This window comes from Rhipicephalus sanguineus, chromosome 6 (genome assembly GCF_013339695.2).
Source record: "Rhipicephalus sanguineus isolate Rsan-2018 chromosome 6, BIME_Rsan_1.4, whole genome shotgun sequence".
Classification (NCBI taxonomy): Eukaryota; Metazoa; Arthropoda; class Arachnida; order Ixodida; family Ixodidae; genus Rhipicephalus; species Rhipicephalus sanguineus.
The window spans coordinates 105,572,551-105,591,789 of NC_051181.1; the positions used below are offsets into that span (position 1 = coordinate 105,572,551).

At 46.4% G+C, this 19,239-nt stretch overlaps 1 protein-coding gene across 2 annotated transcripts in view; it reads left to right on the plus strand.

The window, feature by feature from the left end:
- Positions 1 to 19,239, plus strand: part of LOC119396087 (procathepsin L) — a 38,510-nt gene that overhangs the window by 5,252 nt on the left and 14,019 nt on the right. Inside the window, exons 1-2 of one of the 2 annotated variants that reach the window (XM_037663170.2) lie at positions 16,826 to 17,038; positions 18,060 to 18,175. In XM_037663170.2, coding sequence (XP_037519098.1) covers positions 18,073 to 18,175 — 103 coding nt within the window. In that variant the 5' untranslated portion in view covers positions 16,826 to 17,038; positions 18,060 to 18,072. Of the gene's footprint in view, positions 1 to 16,825; positions 17,039 to 18,059; positions 18,176 to 19,239 lie in introns of those variants that run through there. The other variant, XM_049416903.1, reaches the window with a different exon arrangement.

Here is a 19,239-nt window from a genome sequence, read left to right on the forward strand (position 1 = left end):
CAAGGTGAAAGGCAACATTTCACGCCCATGCTCCACTGTATATATATTTCTTGACATCTGACACGCCGTGGCTCAGTTCGCGACTTCAAGTTCGTGCTGTCAAGACGCTCAGATTGCGTCGCGCGGGGCGGAAACAGTGGCACATGCTACCACCCGGAAATCGCCCCAATTACGTACGTATACGCGTATATAATTGGGCCGGTTTCCTGATGGATCCGCGCACCCGTTCGCCTCATATGTTAAATAATGTATATAATGTGTACATAATATCATCATCATCATCATCATCATCATCATCATCATCATCAGCCTGTCTACGCCCACTGCAGGGCAAAGGCCTCTCCCATGTTCCGCCAATCAACCCGGTCCTGTGCTTTCTGCTGCCACGTTATACCTGCAAACTTCTTAATCTCATCTACCCACCTAATTTTTTGTCTCCCCCTCACGCGTTTGCCATCCCTTGGAATCCAGTCAGTTACCCTTAATGACCACCGGTTATCCTGCCGACGTGCTACGTGGCCGGCCCATATCCATTTCTTCTTCTTAATTTCAACTATGATATCCTTAACCCCCGTTTGTTCCCTGACCCACTCTGCTCTCTTCCTGTCTCTTAAGGTTACACCTATCATTTTCCTTTCCATCGCTCGCTGCGTCGTCCTCAATTTAAGTTGAACCCTCTTGTAAGTCTCCAGGTTTCTGCTCCGTAGGTAAGTACCGGTAAGATGCAGCTGTTATATACCTTCCTCTTGAGGGATAGTGGTAGATTACTATTCATGATTTGATAATGCTTGCCGAATGAGCCCCATCCCATCCTAATTCTTCTAGTTATTTCACTCTCATGGTTCGGCTCCGCGGTTACTACCTGTCCTAAGTAGACGTACTCCTTTACAACTTCCAGCGTCTCGCCACCTATCGCAAAGCGCTGTTCTCTGCCAAGATTGTTCCACATTACTTTAGTTTTATGCATATTAATTTTCAGACCTACTCTTCTACTTTCCGTATCCAGTTCAGTAATCATGAGCTGTAATTCGTCTCCCGCGTTACTCATCAATGCAATGTCATCAGCGAATCGCAGGTTACTGAGATACTCTCCATTAACTCTTATCCCTAATTCTTCCCAATCAGGGCCCTGAAAACCTCCTGTAAACACGCGGTGAATAGCATTGGAGAGATCGTGTCTCCCTGTCGTACGCCCTTCTTTATTGGGATTCTGTCGCTTTCTTTTTTATGAAGGACTATAGTGGCTGTGGATGCGCTGTAGATGTCTTCCATTATGCGCTGTAGATGTCTTCCATTATTAGGAATTAGAGGGTGTTAAATGGGATGTAATAGGGCTCAGTGAGGTTAGGAGACCACAGGAGGCTTATACAGTGAAGAACGGACACGTCCTATGCTATCGTGGCTTAGCTGACAGAAGAGAACTAGGAGTGGGGTTCCTTATTCATAAAAATATAGCTGGCAATATAGAGGAATATTATAGCATTAATGAGAGGGTTTTATGTATCGTGATTAAGTTTAATAAGAGGTACAGGATGAAGGTGATACAGGCCTACGCGCCTACATCGAGCCATGATGATCAACTGGTTGAACGCTTCTACGAAGACGTAGAATCAGCAATGAGTAGGGTAAAGACACAGTATACTGTACTGATGGGCGACTTTAATGCAAAAGTAGGCAAGAAGCAGGCTGGAGATCATGCAGTTGGGGAATATGGCATCGGCTCTAGAAATGCCAGAGGGGAGTTACTAGTAGAGTTCGCAGAACGCAATAATTTACGGATCTTGAATACCTTCTACAGAAAACGGACTACTCGTAAGTGGACGTGGAGGAGTCCTAATGGCGAAACTAAAAATGAAATAGACTTCATAATGTGCGACCACCCGGGCATTATACAGGATGTGGAAGTAGTTAACAAGATCCGATGCAGTGACCATAGAATGGTAAGATCTAGAATTCAACTAGACGTGAGGAAGGAACGGCAGAAACTGATACGCAAGAAGCCGATTAATGAACTAGCTCTGCGAGGGAAAGTACAGGAATTCAGAGTTTCACTTCAGAATAGGTACGCGGCTTTAACCGAGGAAACCGACCTTAGCATTGACGCAATGAATGATAATCTGACTAGTATCATTAAGGAGTGTGCAGTGGAAGTCGGGGGTACAGTCGTTAGACAGGACACTGGTAAGCTATCCCAAGAGACGAAAAACCTCATTAAGAAACGTCAAGCTATGAAAGCCTCAAATGCAACAGACAAAATAGAGCTGGCGGAGCTTTCGAAGTTGATCAATAGGCGTAAAGTAGCCGACATAAGAAAGTATAATATGGAGAGAATTGAGCATGCTCTAAAGAACGGAAGAAGCCTCAAAGCTACGAAGACAAAACTGTGCATAGGCAAAAATCAGATGTATGCATTAAGGGACAAGGATGGCAAGGTCACAACCAATATAGATAGAATAGTTGAGGTAGCGGAAGAGTTCTACAGAGATCTGTACAGCAGCCGAGACAGTCAGGATGATAATGTAAGAAGCAGTAATATCCCAGAGGAATCTGACATCCCACCAGTATTAACAGGAGAAGTAAAGAAAGCCCTAAAGGGAATGCAAAGAGGCAAAGCCGCTGGTGAGGATCAGGTAACATCAGACCTGTTGAAAGACGGTGGAGAGATTATGTTAGAGAAACTGGCCACCCTGTATACGAAGTGTCTCTCGACAGGGAGGATACCAGAATCTTGGAAGAATGCCAACATCATCTTGATCCATAAGAAAGGGGACGTCAAGGACCTGAAAAATTACAGGCCCATCAGCTTACTGTCCGTTGTTTACAAGCTATTTACAAAAGTAATTGCTAACAGAATTAATACGACATTAGAGTTTAATCAACCAAGGGACCAGGCAGGATTTCGTACAGGCTTCTCAACAATAGACCATATTCATACTATCAATAAGGTGATAGAGAAATGCGCGGAATACAACCAACCCCTATACATAGCTTTCATAGATTACGAGAAGGCATTTGATTCGGTGGAGACATCAGCAGTCATGCAAGCACTGCGGAATCAGGGCATCGACGAAGCCTATATAAACATAATGGAAGACATAATATAAATAATAATAATAAGTAATAATGTGTTCGCGGTAGGAAAGTACACGCTAAAATTAGCTATACCGAGTTAACGCTATAACTATACAGACGTATACGTTTTTAGACCCGTCTGACGGCTAAGCGATATGTAATTTTGCTGTAACGTCGCGAAAATAATTCCTACTTGTATGCTCATTCTGGTTAGGGCGAGGAGCCCAAGCACCTGTAGGCTGTGGTCGTGTTAGTTATGTTGTTGCTACCATGATAGCTACAGGCTGTAGGGTCTCAGTGTCATACCTGGCAGGCAATCGCTCCGCCTGGACGTGCGCGCCGCATTCGCAACGTATAACGTAATCTAGTCTATCGAAGTCTATCGAAGAAAAGTTAGAAGAATGCAAGACATTTCTTTGCACACTATCCGCAGTTTTCTGTGCATCACAGCACAGCATCATGATTTGCCGAGACTTGATCTTAAGAACCATTCTAGCGCACGACGTTCTTGCGAGATGTCCTTGTGACCGTGAGGAATGTGACATTGTGCGTGCGTGCTCCCTGTTTCTCTCTACCTCTATCTTTCAAACTCCCCCATCCCTTTCCCAAGTGTCCCCTCTCTCCTGTTCTTTCCTTAGTGCCAGGGGCCTATATATACCAATTAATGTTTCCAGGTTTTGTTTTGCTGAGTCGCAGAGGGGTGCTGTTATTTATAAGCAATATTACAATAAAACGTATAGATGTGCGTACATTACAATTATTACCGTGTTATGAATATTTACTCCAAATATCCCTTCTTTTCTGGTAAGCTGCTCAATTCTTTCCGGAGCCTCCACATATGCTCCAGGCCTCTTGCTTGCCACGGTCCAAGTGCGTAGCCAGCAATTTTTTCAGGGGGGGGGGGGATTAAATCCACTTTTATGTGTGTTCATGCGCGCGTTTGTATGTGTGTGTGTATGTATGGACTACGCCAATGCCACGGACAAAGCTTATAATATCGCGTTGTCTGGCGAACGTGCACGACTTGATGAGCAGAATCAGCCTCAACACTGGGGGAGGACGTCTGCGAATCAATATTTGCAGCCATATCAGATTTTACCTCGCGATATTATCCTTGATAGGCAATCAGCAGTAGCAGATTAATCGAATTGTGACTGATAGCCTGTTATTTCTAACGTCTCAAAATTGCACCTCGACCCGCTGTATTCCTCAACGTAAAGCAAAAGCTCAGTTCACACGCGTAATATGATTTCGGTTTTTTTTTGCTTCTTTTTTAGCGAGAACTGAGTCATTGGCAGGCGTGTTTCTCGTCAGCAGGAAGCGAGCGAACAAGATCGGTGCGCTGACGTAAGAAAACAGCGCTGAACAAGCAAGCAAGGAAGCAAGCAAGCAAGCAAGCAAGCAAGCAAGCAAACAAACAAACAAACAAACAAACAAACAAACCACAATGAGATCATGTATCATCAAATCGGCAGAACGCGACAGCATCCGCAGTACATGAGAGAAAAATAAGAAACAACTCTAAAGCGAATCGTGGTTTCCTTTTAGCAGACAAACAAGATCTCGAATGACCATGCCAAATCCGCACCTGCAGCGCCTGTGACGCGTCGGTTTAATTTCGCACTGACGCCATGAAATTCAATCGGCGATATCATAGCCAATCGGCAATCGACTTGCGGTGCGCAAGTCTGCCATCGACGCGCTTTTCTTGTCACCGCGGGATCGGATAGCGCCATGCAGGTGCGCAAGTGGGACATGAATGGCCGACTTGCTCACCTGCACGGCGCTGTATGATGCCGCAGTGCAGGGGCATAGCCAGAAATTTTTTTCGGGGGGGGGGGGGTTCAACCATACTTTATGTATGTTCGTGCGTGCGTTTGTATGTGCGCGTGTATATATACGCAAGCAAAACTGAAAATTTCGGGGGGTGTTTGAACCCCCTAAACCCCCCCCCCCCCCCCCCCCCCTGGCTACGCCCCTGCCGCAGTGACAAGTAGAGCATGTACCACGGCCGGTCTAGAGGCGCGCGCTCGCTCCTTCCCTTACGGCCTGAGCAGCCGCCGGGAGTACAATGGAACTTTTTCTATACAGTCACGACGGCGCGCTCCGCGTGAGGGCGTCGCGAGCCAACCGCCCAAAGCGCGTTTCGCCGCATGCGCTTCGTGTTGTAAACCAGCTGTGCCCGGCCAATTTCTCGTGCTAATTACTTCTTTCGGTTGTAGCAAGCGGTGAAGGAAGTACAGGTGCGTGTGGGGACAGTCTGCCTTTCTCGCCACTCGGCAATAGAAGACGCACACGCAGCGCTACTAGCAACAACAATATTTTTTAAGACCCGACCACCTTATATTCGATGGAGGCGAAAATGCCTGACGCCCGTGTGCTTAAATTGCTGTGGCTGGAAAATGAATTTTCAGGCTACATTAAGCGCATCCAGGATTCTTCTGTCGCCGCTGGCGTTGGAAACTTTACAGACGAGACGTACACTGTCCTGCTTTTCACCACGAAGTCCACAGCGGAGACAGTCCGATTTCTTCTGAGAAAAGGAGTAAACTATGTGCTCACGAAGAAATTTAACAGTGATCCTACAGAGGCATTGTTTGGAAAATCAATGTGCGAGGGCAATGACGCGCCAGACGCAAGAGCCGTCACAGCTGCTTTGACCCACATTGTCAAGGAAAAGGCGCTACCTTCAAAAGACATGGGCATTCGCGACGAAAACATTGAAGAAGCGGCGGTGTCTATTCCGGAAGATGTTATTGAGGAACTTGAAGCTCTGCGAGAACCTCCTCGCAAACCACCGAACTCTGTTGCCTATTCAGGCTTGGTGTATGTAGGTGGTTACATTGCCAAACTCATCACTGATGTCGGTTGCGAAACATGCGCCATGCTAGTGACGACAAACAAAACGAGCAGTCCTTTGTATCATCTTCTCTGTCAGCAAGAAGCCTATGATCTACACTACTCAAAGCCGGAGTTACTATCAATGCTGGACACAATTGTGACGTTCTTCGAGAAAGCAGTCAAATATCTTCCTCAAACAAAAATTCTCGAGACTCTGCAATTGACTGTTGAGCCATACGTTGAAGATTCCCCACTTCTGGAATGTCCGGAAGGTGTGGACAAGAGTCACGCGAGAGTGCTGGCTCATGTTATTTCTGATAAGTTTCTCCGGATTCTTCTTGTTAACTACACAAAAAAGTTAACATATCAGAATGACAGGCCTTCTGGTTTTATTCACAAGCCCTCGCGGAAGCATATCAGGCTGTGACAGACTTGACTCCTTAAACTGTGATCGTCACTACAGTGTTTTACCAGCAGTGATTTTTTTTTTCAGTTCTCCGTGCGCATATCGTTGTAGTACCAAGGAAAACATTCTGTTTCCCATTGAAAGGATTCTCTGAAAGTTTTTTTTTATGTTTCCTCTTCGTCTGCAGCGTGGCCGTCCCCATTATGCAGTGACTTTCACTTTTTTGCAGTATTTGTTTCAATATTAAAGCCCGAATTAAGATGCCTCCAACAAAAAATGTGCAATTTTGTTATTTTCAAGTACAGCGACGGCCGGCACATACATTTGAAATAAACATTTCCTAAACCATTATTAAACCGTTTCCTCAACCAAATGCAATGTTCATCCTCTCACTTATTCTCGAAGTTACAGAAACCTAAAAAGAACACAAGGCTGTGTTATAACCGCGTCGATGCTTTGCCGAGCAACAGAAGCGGGTTTATGAGCGGCCTGCGCCACCACTTCTGTAAAGCGGAATTTACCAGAGTCATCATATATACTTGCTACGATGTTTCTATTGCATTGGTACCATGAATACCATATTTTTATTTTTTTTATTTTATTTTCACATACTGTTAACCCTTTGCAGGGTTTTTACAGGAGTGGGAGCGAAGGGGAACAAAAAAGAAAAACAGAAAACATTCACATCAATAGTAACAATCAATTTTGGACCGAGCAGCCTTTCTCAACAAGTTCAATTTAAGGAGGCTGCATGCACGAAATAAAGTGGTAGTGGGCGCATTATACATATTTTACACCCGTAGAAAAGAAAAGAAGGATAATAAATCACAGCTGTAAAAGTTGGTGCAAATACAAATGTTGGCAAGCAAGTCAATTCAAGGAAGTAAACAAGGAAATGAAAATACAGTACATACTATGTTATCAGCGTTATGATTAAGTGCTATGTGTATTTTGCAACATTGCTAGAAAGTCATCAACTGTACGCTGTTCGGCTATAAGTCGGTCAAGAGCATTCCATTCTCGAATGCATCTAGGAAAAAAAGAATAATAGAATGTGTTATTGTTGCAAGAGTACTCTTGGAGTGTGTGATCATGTGTGTGACGTGTTTGCCTTGTTGTCTTGGTTTTCACGTATTTAGCGTGGTCTATTTTAAAACAGTTGTGCAATAACAGGTATAAGAACTTTAGGCGATGAATTTTTGCTCGACTTTCGAGTGTCGGCAAATCTGCGTGGCGTAGTAATTGTGTTGGGGAGTCGAGGCGACGATACCGGTTAAAAATAAATCTAATCGCTTTGCGCTGCACTCTTTCAAGCGTGCTGATACCACTATCCGTGAATGGAAACCAGATTATGTTCGCATACTCCAAGATTGGTCTGACAAGTGTGACGTATGCTAGAAGCTTAGTGTCGCGGTCAGCGTGGCGCAGCGTCCGCTTAAGGAAGAATAATTTTTTTAAGGCTTTCTCGGCTATGTTTTCTAGGTGCACTGTCCAACTGAGATCGGAAGTTATAGTCACACCAAGATATTTATACTGGCTTACATTTCGTAGCACGATGTTGTTGTAACCGTAATGGAAGGGTAGGCATGATTTCTTTTTTGTTACTTGCATGGCGACTGTTTTGTCAGAATTAATCACCATTTGCCAGTTAGAACACCATCGCACAACGTCGTTCAGGGCATCGTTCAGTTCAGTTTGGTCACTGGAGCTTTTAACCTGTTTGTACAATATGCAGTCATCTGCAAAAAGCCTAATGTTTGCGTTAATGTTGACTGTTAGATCGTTTATGAATAGAAGAAATAATATCGGTGCCAAGACGGATCCCTGAGGAACACCGGACGTAACGTTTAATGTGTCAGAGACGTGATCACTGCAGTGTACAAATTGTTGGCGACCGGACAAATAGTTGGATATCCAACGGGTCACTGGCCCATCCCCGAGTTTGCAAACCAGCTGGAAAACTAGCTTTTCATGGGAAACCCGGTCGAACGCTTTTGAAAAATCCATAAAGATTATATCAATTTGGGAGTGTTGATTGATGGCTTCGGCCAGATCGTGAATTGTTTCAGCTAGTTGCGTTACGGTCGATAGGCCTCTCCGAAAACCGTGCTGGTTGGGGTGTAATAGGTATTTTCTTCGACAAGCTTTGTAATGAATTTAAGGATAATGTGCTCGAGTAGCTTACAGCTAGTGCAAGTTAAGGAAATGGGCCTGTAGTTTGATGGAGTCGATTTGTCCCCAGATTTATGCACTGGGATTATTTTTGCAAGTTTCCATTCAGAGGGAATCTGCGAATCTTGAATAGATTTTGTAAATAGTAAGCGCAGGTACATACTAACCGGTTCCGCATACCGTTTGAGAAAAGCGTTCGGTATCCCATCTGGACCACAACTCTTTTTATCATCTAGAGTAACTTCAGAAAGCGCCACGATAAGTCGGCAGCCGAGCACTCCCAGCGCGCGCTAGCCTCCGCAACGGCCGGGAGTGAGTTAGGGAGCAGTGGAGCAGTTGGCTCGGAGCGCCCCCACGAAATTGCGGCCATAGGTAGCAACAGCCCCCCGTGCGCAGGCCGTAAAGGAAGGAGCGAGCGCGCGCCTCCGGACCGGCCGTGCATGTACAGGTCGGTCCACTGTTAAAGGGAACACTCGAATGAGCCCCCTTCATTTTGCTGGCCCCCTCATTCCAAGTGGATGTGGAAACGTTGTTCGTTCAAGGTACTGGTCTATCAAAGGGAGTCGGAACTGTCAACCACCAGTAGTCTTATGTAAATCTAAGCCACTGTACTGTTGCAAGAGAGCGATATCCTGACATGCCCTGAGCGCAATTGTTCCCTTTAACAGTGGACCGACCTGTACATACAACCTCGGTGTCGTCATTGATGACGCGCGAAACCGCCGCTGGAACGTGGGATTGTTTGGATGTACTCGGGGGAAGTTTCGTCAACTGAGTCAGCAGACACGCACAGTGATTCCTGATCTTGGCCTCGTGTGTCTGCGATGCGCAAGGCGTTGCTACGCTTCTTGGGGGCGTGTGCAAGGGGGGGGGGGGTATTCTGCCCAATACCTTGACTTAGTAAGGAGCCCCCCCCCCCCCTCTCTCTCTCTTGAAGGGGAACCCACCGTTCACTGACCAGAGGGAGCTGCGTTGCTCGCTGTGGGCCGTCTCAAGAGCTTGCGACGGACTCCGTGGACGCTGACCGCTTTTTGTGTAGATGTGCAAGCACGAATTATGTACTAAATTCTATGCTCCTCCTAATCTTTAGGTCCCCTCTCCATCTCTCCATTGCAGGGTAGCCAACAGGGCTCAGCCTGCCACCATGCTTTTTCTTTCTCTCTCTCTCTCTCTCCACCTTCGCGTCAGTCGTTCTCGCTGCATCTAACACGTCGCTCCATCCGCCGCATTATATAATGTTCAGTACACATATAGCGCTGAACTGCTGAGCTCGAGGACGCGGTTTCGATTTCAGTCGTCAATGCAGCATTTCTTCTCAATGCGTTGAAGAAACTAGAAGACAAACTGTTTTCGGAAGAGAAGATCCTCGTATCGTGGCCCTACGCGTCGCAGGCCAGCAAAGCGACGCGTCTACTGATACTGTTTTTAATATCTTCCGAACCTAGCGATCGCTATGTAGGCGTGCCACGCCTACAAAGCGATCGGTTGGTGCACGTTCACCCTCATGTAATATGCGATGGCAAGTGCAAACCACTTGAACCTTTCAACAACGACAATCGCTAGTCCGGACAGGCGCGTATGTACCCCAATAGTACCTTCTTCTCTCTTCTTTCTTTCAATCCCTCCTTCCCGGTGTAGGGTAGCAAACCGAGGCGCGTCTGGTTGACCTCCCTGCCTTTCCTTCACTTCCTTCCTCTTCCTCCTCCTCAAGGGGAGAGGGGGTTGGAATACAATGACGTCCGTGCACACCATGCATTGGGTTCAAGTCAAATAAACCCAGGTGGTCAAATTTAGTACGGAGTCCTCCATTGTGGTGTGCCTCACAGTCATATGATGGTTTGGCACATAATCATAAAACCCCAGAAAAAGTTTTGAACACGTCGCTTCGCGCGAGTCATTCGGAGTTCCCCCTGCCCGTGTCGTCGTTATGATCGTCAGCTAAGAGAAAGATTCGGCCAATCACGATGCTGGGTATATCATAATTGCGAAGCCGGCTTGACGTACGACGTCATGCCGTGCAATGGAAGGATGGCTATACTTGAGGATGGAGCAATTGACTCTATGCGCAGAGGACTAAATGTTCTTTACAAGAAACACGAGATGCAAATGCAAGGGAGAGAAAAGCATTTTTGACAGCAGCACAACGGTGTGGCCAATCCTGTTATGTCCGTTAAAAATGAAAAGAAAGAGAAAAAAATTGACAAGGCTGCAAGAGTGATAGCTGTAATCGAATTCGCATCACTTTTTGCTTGTAAACATTCCTTGCCAATGGCCGACTGCTTTCGCTAATAACATGTCGAACACCGGGATTGGCTAGCATGTTCTCTTACGAACAATTGCGAAGCGCTAAGACATTTTTTGTGAATCCACGCCCTGCGTCATAAGAACGACCAAATATGAGCTAAATATGTTGAAACTGTAAAAGCAACACGAAGAATGAAGTTGTCGTTCACGTAAAACTACACCGTCACTAAAAATTCAGGCATGAAGATGAATCGCGAGCAAGCATAACGCTATACAAAAGGGTTCTGCTTGTCGTAGTTGTACACAGCATGCGTCGACATTGACGTATCATAGCAACGCTGAGTCAACATTGCTTCCAAGCATGCACGAGATAGCATGTCACGTCCCACGACAGTCTCGAAGGCCATAATTCAGGCTGGGACTGGATTGGTAATACGCGCCAGTGCATGCGTAATGAGATATGGCGCCTTGAGGTGCGCCGGCTGTGTAGTCACCCGGATTGGCTTATCCTCCGCAACACGTCTTCCCTGGGAGAACAGATAAGGTTTCACGCTTACGCAGATTGACTCGGTGCATGAGCGAAGCAAGCGAAACGCGTGCACAAGCAAGTGATAGCTGTGCACTTGTGTGATAGGTGTGAAATGGGAACAATGTAGTGCGTCAGCTGACATACGTGATTTTTTATCCCATACGCTTACAAAAACACCCCTCTTCCTAAGACACAACAGAATCATGCCGAACGAACGTCACACTGCTCTTAGGGAGGTTAATGAATCGAATTGTGCTAGAAGCGAACCGAATATCGAATATTTTTCGAATAATTAGCGGCCGACTTTACACGTGAAATGAACATGCGAGTGAAAGAAAAAAAAAGAAGAAAGAATCAGAACAACCAACAAATACAAGAAAGATTGAAAGTTTATTTAACACAAGACATGTATATAACTACGAACACACACACACACACACACACACACACACACACACACACACACACACACACACACACACACACACACACACACACACACACACACACACACACACACACACACACACTTTTGGGACCATAGGCGTGCGCAGGGTTTCCTTTTGGGAGTAGCAAAGGTATATCGCAGCGCCCCCCCCCCCCCCATATTACGTCGAAGTATGGGGCCGACTTTGCCCCCCCCCCTCTTAAGTGACTAGGGGGGCGGGGGCGGGCGCACCCCCTGCCCTCCCGCGCGCATACCTATAGGTTTGGGATCCCACAAATTTGTTAAAGGGTCCCAAAGAGAAATACTGATAGGCCGAAAACAGCCTTGTAAATTTGGCCAACATAATCTCACATGATAAGCTATCGCTTAAGGATGGTTAATCTTTCCTGATAAGACAGCAGACGAAACGCTCATACATCTCGATGGTGATTGTGGTTGTATAAGACTTAACGCTGATTTTGGCAGCCCGTGAAGGAACGCAACGCAGCGGTATGTATAACTATTTCGCCTTCGCTAGCTATAAATATAAAATGCTTCCGTAATCACTATTGTGCTGTGGTCCTTATGTCGAAACCAAAAAAAAAAAAGTTTATTTCCGCAAATGGTTGGAGCGCTCACTCTCATGCAATGCGAAGGCAAGTGCAAACCTCTTGAACCTTTCAACGAGGACAAGCGCTATTTTAACCTTATACGCAAAACGGCCCATTTGGCCTACGTGAACCGCGTGAGCGGCAAGCCGCAGTAAACAACGTATCATTTACAGCGAACGTATCTACTATTTGACAGTTTCTCATATAACACATATGCATGCCGTATACCAGTAGTCGACAACACTTTATGCAAACGGGGACAGATAGTGGCAAGTTTATTAAGAGCGGACATGACCACACGCACAGCACATAAATTGCCACGATCTTGCCACGATCTTCAAGCAGTGCACTGCTCGAGTGCAGGAGTTCTGACGGTGCAAACTCCATCAACGCCCATCAAGCAGTGCACTGCTAGAAAGGGTGGTGAGGCGAACGTTTGCTGTAACGTGAAGGATAGGTTCGCTGTAAATCACATGTTGTTTACAAGCTGTCTTGCGGTCTACTTTACGTAGTGTAAGCCGGCCGTTGTTTGAAAATTAGACTGAAAGAGCACTTTTCCTCTTAGAACGGACTTGCCTTCGCGTTTTGCTTCGCGTTGCAGCATAGGTGGGGGCCAATCACTGGTGGAAGTAACGTGTTTTATAGTTCTGTAATACGGACCTGCAGCAGGCCCGTAGCCCGGGGGGGGGGGGGGGGCAGCTTTGGTGAAGTAGGTGTTTTTACCAAAAATAAATACAATGAAAATAGGTGTTTGTCTCATATAGTCAAGGTTTTCAGCAAGTGGCCCCCCTCCGAAAAAATTTCCTGGCTACGGGCCTGCGGACCAGAGTACATGGGAGATTATAGAAGCCTTTTATATTAAATTATAGCGAAGGTGAAAGGTGTATAAGCGTGTTCAGAAAAAGAAAAAAAAAGAATTGCGCTTCTTAATGGGGAACTCATGACTATATAGATTATTTCCAGCAAGGGTGCGAGGCTGTTTTCAGCCTAAAATGTTTTCTTTATCTGTCACGTTTGGTTTTTGGCGCACATGCGTATGTTTGTTGCAGCCATGTTGCCGTTTTTGCATATTCATGTCGTTATTGAAATATTATTTAGAGTAAGAGTAATTAGAGCGTAGCACTAATTACCTTTTTTTCTGAAGATACTAAACTAGAATAACAATAGTCGAATACAACGTTAGAAGTCGGCGGAATTTCCTCCTCAAAGGCGGATGTACACTGGCCTGCACCAATGGGCACGCTCTCCGGACTGACGTCATGATCCGGACTGCCGGTGACACCGCCTTCGGAGAACATCGTCGCGAGTGCATGAGTACTATTTCTTTAGTCGCGGAGGTGGTCAGCTGACGCGCTTCGGCCGCCTGGGCGGGGCCTCTCCGGACTTCTTAAGTTGTATCCGACTATATATAGTTGCATTAAATCAAGTGAATCACAAATTTGTAGAGAACAATGATAAGGTGCAGTATTACGGAATGCGTCAAATGAAAGAACTATGGCATAATTGAAATTTGAATAAAGCAGTTTGTTCCCGTTTTTCGAGAGAATATTGTCGGTGAATATTCGGTCCACAATAGACGCGAGTAAACTCAACGTCACCTGGCTAGGCCCACGCAGGGACCGGCAGGTTAAACCTGACGGCCCTCGCGCGGGCCCTCTGGACGGCCAGGATTTGAGAGGTCTGGTCCTGGGCCTTAATGAGCCTCTTCAATTCCTCTTGGGTGAAAGGGCGACCGGCAGAGGCACAGCCCCACAGGACATGCTCGAAGTCCGCATAACCACCACACAGGGGGCAGTCCGGGTTTGGGAACCGTTCAGGGTACATGTGCAGTGCCGCAAGGCTCGGGAAAGTGCTTGTTTGTAGCAGTCTGAGAGTAACAGCTTGGGCCCTGCATAGCGAGGAGTGCGGTAGAGGCAGCACTCTTCTCGAGAGATAGTGGTGCTTGCATATCTCGTTGTACGAGCAGAGAGGCTCGGGTCGCCCAGGAGATGACGCGTTACCCGGTACACGGTCAGTCAAACCTCGTGCAGCCGAGTGCGCCTCCTCGTTGGGATTGAGCGAGGCACCCTCAATGGTTCCAAGGTGCGCAGGAAACCAGACCAATGAATGATTTTTGAGGTCTTTGACTTTGTGAATGATCTGTAGGACTTGGGGAGCCACCATGCCCACCTGAAAGGCCTTGATAGCGGCCTTGGAGTCTGAATAAATTGTGTCATGCACACCGTCCGTCAACGCAAGGGCATTAAGTGCGGATGGTAGCGCAGCTGATCACTTTGCAATCACAGTCGACGACCACTGAGGAGAAGGCTTCTTCTTGAGTGTACGAAGCTGCATCAACAAAGCAGGCTCGATCCTTGTCCAAGTGGGCACTGGCGAGCAAAGATTTACCCCTGGCTCGTCTTCGTGCCTCGTTGTAGATTGGATGCATATTGCGCGGCATCCGGGGTATGGAAATCTTGGACCTTACGTCGTTGGGCAGCTTCACAGCGTCAGGACCGACAACCGCGGGGTTGCGTCCCAGCATGCCGAGTATGGCTCGACCCGCTTGGGTGCCAGACAGTCTGACAAACTGTGAAAACTCTTGAGCTTCGACAATTTCTTCGAACGTGTTGTGGATTCCCAACTTGAGGAGGTCTTCCGTGTGCGTTCGAACGGGAATGCCAAGAGCCAGCTTGAAGACTTCTGATTAGGGCATTGATTTTGTTGCGCTTCGACACGAGCCAGTTGTGCATGGCCGCCGAATAAGCGAGGTGGCATAGTACGAATGCGTGGATAATCCGAATCAGATTGTCCTCCCTGATTCCGCGGTGCCTGTTAGCGATTCTTCGAATCAGTCCTCCGAAGAAATTGGAGCTAGTTTAACGAAATTAAATTTTGGTGTATGGTGCGCCAAGATCTCGATCGGATTGTGAGACATGCCTTAGTGGAGGACTCCGAATTTTTTCAAAAGAAAAAAAAAAAGAAAGCGCGCGTCCTATGCTGCATGGGCAATAGAAGGAGAATTTTTAAGTTTTGCCCGGTTGAGTTTTGTTGCACAATGGGCATTCAATGCATAAAGTTTTGAAACCCATGCTGGCAGAAGTGTCAGCAACCCTCCTTTCGAGACCTTATATATTTTACCTCAAAACCCATTGCCGGCTTCATTTTGTGCTAGACATGTATATGCTGCTGCACTGAAGCTTGCGTAAAATAAACTTTCACATTTTGATCCCAACAATGACGCATTTATTTTGTGTATGCACCCCCAAGTCCGCTGATATGCATATCCCAAGTGTATGACGGTACTGCAACGCAGGGGCGTAGGCAGAAATTTTCTAGGAGGCCGGGGGGGGGGGGATTGAGGGGGATTAACCACACTTTATGCACGTTTGGTGCGTATGTGTGCCCCTGGCTACGCTAGTGACACAACGTAACCGTCAATATTGCTTTATCGTGTGGCAGGTGGCGTAGCCAGGGGTGAAGGGGGGGCAGACCGGGCCCGTACCCGTGCCCCACCTCCGAAAATTTTTTTGCCATGGCATACACAGCATAAAATGACAGTCGACCAAATCTGCCTGCCCTGCCCCCACTTCAGATGATGCAGGTGCCCCCCCCCCCCCCCCGAAAAAAATTTCAGCCTACGCCCCTGCTCACATGTACAACTATATTCGGGGCGACAGTTTAGATATACAGTGGATAAGCAAAAATTGAAAAAAAAAACATGTATGGCACGTGGTGGTTTTGAAGCGCGAGAAAATATAAAGTTTTTTGTTTTGTTTTCTAACTACTTCTCGATACTTCCGGAGCGATAAATGCGCTTATTAAATGCATTTGACATCCCGCTATGTTCTTAAAAAAAAAAAAGGTAATCAAAACAAAAGCGTCGGCTATCTGTTGCACACAGAAGTGCAGCCTGTCGTTGCTTGTATTGTCTACAAGAATTCCGGGGCAGATATAGATGAAGATGCTGGTTGGGCCGCAAGCACAGCATATAGGCCGTGATCTTGCAAGGAGGGAACCCAGTCCACAAGTTATTGCCAAGAAGTAGTTTACTTGGAGAACTAGTTACCGATTCACAAACATTGCAAGTTACCAAGCTAGTTGCAACAGTATTTAGGTTACAGTATTAAGTAGAATATTCATGTTACGCCCGAAATCCCGCCCCTGACTAAGCGGCTGTCAGCTGTTTAGCGTTAAATCATTGTTGAGTTATTTACACGGAGCGGTTGTTTTCAACCGAGTCTTTCTCCTCGCCTTGGATCCCATCCTGAACGCAACAGAGCACGCTGTGTGTGTCAGTGCAGCCCTACCGCCTCTGTACGCTGCTGCAACTGCAGATACGGAGAAATAGTGCGCAGTCGTCGCTTAACGAGAAAGCCAAGAAGGACGTCGGCCTTCCGCAAGCCCGCGTTTCTTGCACGGGCTGGGAGAGGAAGTGGTGAACAAAATCAATCAAACAGCAAAACAGCGAGCGAGTCAAGAAAAAGAGGCGACGACAACGAAAACGATCCGATGGCGCGTGGAGAGGGGCAAACTTGTGGAAAGGGAATCCATCCTCCCTTGACCGCCCTGACTCACAGACCTCCAGGGCAGCACCTCACGTGACGCATTGAGAGAGAAAGAGAGAGGGCCCCATCACGTGGTTGTGAACGCCACTGAAAAGAAAGTGCTGTACCCGTCTCGGCAGATAAGAAGGGCCCCAGCAGTGGTCGCAGTCTGTATTGGGTTAGTTCACTTGGTTGTCCGGCCTTCCACACGTAAGTACGCAGCGTGTTTTCCTTCCTCGTTGGCCTTTGCTTAACCCTTGCAAGCGCGTAAAAACAGCTCTGGTACGAGGGACGGGCGATGTCCGCGATGTTCCTAGCCTCTTTTTGTTGTTGCGAACACGCGCTCTCAGTAGAGAAAGAGCCTTGGAAGTATTGTTAAAAAGTTGTTCTTTTTCTCCCGATTATTAGAAGCGATGGTTGTAAAACCAGTTAAAGCAGCAGCTGAACAAAGAAACCGGGTGCATTCCAAGCTCATTCAAAAACACGGGCGACCTTGTTGTCATTCGCTTGCGTCGTCTCGCCCTTGACAGCGACTCGTTCGATATTTTTCCAACCTCGCACGCAGTGGTGAGCGTGAACGAACTCTGCATTCCGAGGTCCTTCCACAAACAACTCTGAAAAATGTTTTCAAACTTCGCAAAGACAGGCGCGGCATCTAAGCCGCACCTTACGTCATCCGTCCGCACAGCTGTTTTTGTCACATGACGTTTCTCGTTGTTTTACCATTCGCGCGCTCTCGTCCGCCTAAAAAAGGCGGTATTTTTCAAACTCCGTATCACGAGCAGTTGTGGGAAGTAACGCACAATACGGTAATCCGTGCAAAGGCAGGCCGGTATAAGAAAAATACGTCGCTACACGTGTTTGCATGCAAAGTTTGTGTCGGCGCAATGCTGACACTGTGTTAGTACATGCGATTATTTACTGCTTACTACTCCATCGTTTGAAACAAATTTATGACAATTTCTCGGGGTTTTACGTGCCAAAATCACTGTATGATTATGAGGCACGCCGTACTTGAGGGCTCGGTACATTTCGACCATCTGAAGTTCTTTAACGTGCACCTAAATCTATATATAAGTACAACAAATTTCTGGTGGCTTAGCTTTTAACGCTAAATATGATTGGGGCTGATTTCTTTTGAAAATTTACCTTTTGACACCGATTTACGGTGCATGCGCGCTTATGTGTGCCTTAATTGCAAAATTCCATAAATGAATTCAATATTTTGCAGGCTTCCTAAAAAAATGCGGGGGTACATTGTTTTGTGCTGCTTGTTCGTGACTGCTGCTGCAATTACGCATCAAGAGCTCATCGGCGCAGAGTGGTCAGCGTTCAAGGCATTACATGGTAAGAATAGTTGCACGTTTTGCTACAGGCTAAGTGAACAGGTGACGGTAAATGCCTCATTTTCAATTCATACTTGTTAGCAGGATGCGTATATGTGTTGCGTTGAAGGAGTAAACCCTGTTTTTGAATGACAGCCAATTATGACAACAGAGTGAAGAAGCCTGCATGAGATACGTACAGCCATGTTTTTCTGATGCACATGATCCATGCTCTTGTGCAATACACACTGCCATGTGACGCCGCGAGATTCTTCTACTCTCAATTTCATGTTGAAATATGTGTGCTCACACAGTGTGGCAGCCTTTCAGAGCTTCTTGTGCTTGAAAGCTTTAACTGGGCTGCGAGATAAGGACGCGAATACGAGACTGCCCTAGCTGCAGTTTATCTTATATTTTGGCGGGCTTGCATGTGGCGTAGGATTTCCTAGACTCTTCTAGAGCTCATAGTACATGTGATAAGTTGACCCCTTACATTACGCCACTGAAACGTACATTTTTCGTTCAATTTTACTTCATGAGAGCGGCATTGCTCATTATGTGCTCCTGACGAACTTCTCAGTATTCTGATGGATTATTTGTCCAGCGTGAAAACTCTGATCTGTTTTTGTTGATTAAAAGTTATAATTTCGGATCATTCTTTTTTGCAAGCCACTCGTACAGTTGTCAAGAGTTTGGAGCTTCCGAAAATTTGCAGTGCTTCAACTCGCGAAAAGTACAAAACGCAGTATTGCAACTTTTACTCCCACTATGTTTTTAGCAACGTGAAAAATTAAGAAATTATGACGTTAGAAATTTTGGCTGCCGCTTAAGGGTGCATAAGGGCAAAAAGTACCTGCACTAAAACACATCACGGACAACTCTTGTTAACAGCTCAAGTAAGCATATGTGTAAATTTGCTTTATGGCAGCAGGCAGAAAGGTCAAACACCACATGTGCTTAGAAATGGTGCAGGTTTCCAATGGGTGTTGGGCGTGGACTGCTTCACAATGCTCTCCTGAATCTATTGTGGCCTTCATTGTAATTGTTATTTATTGAGGCCACGGCCTTATTGGGCAAACATTGGCT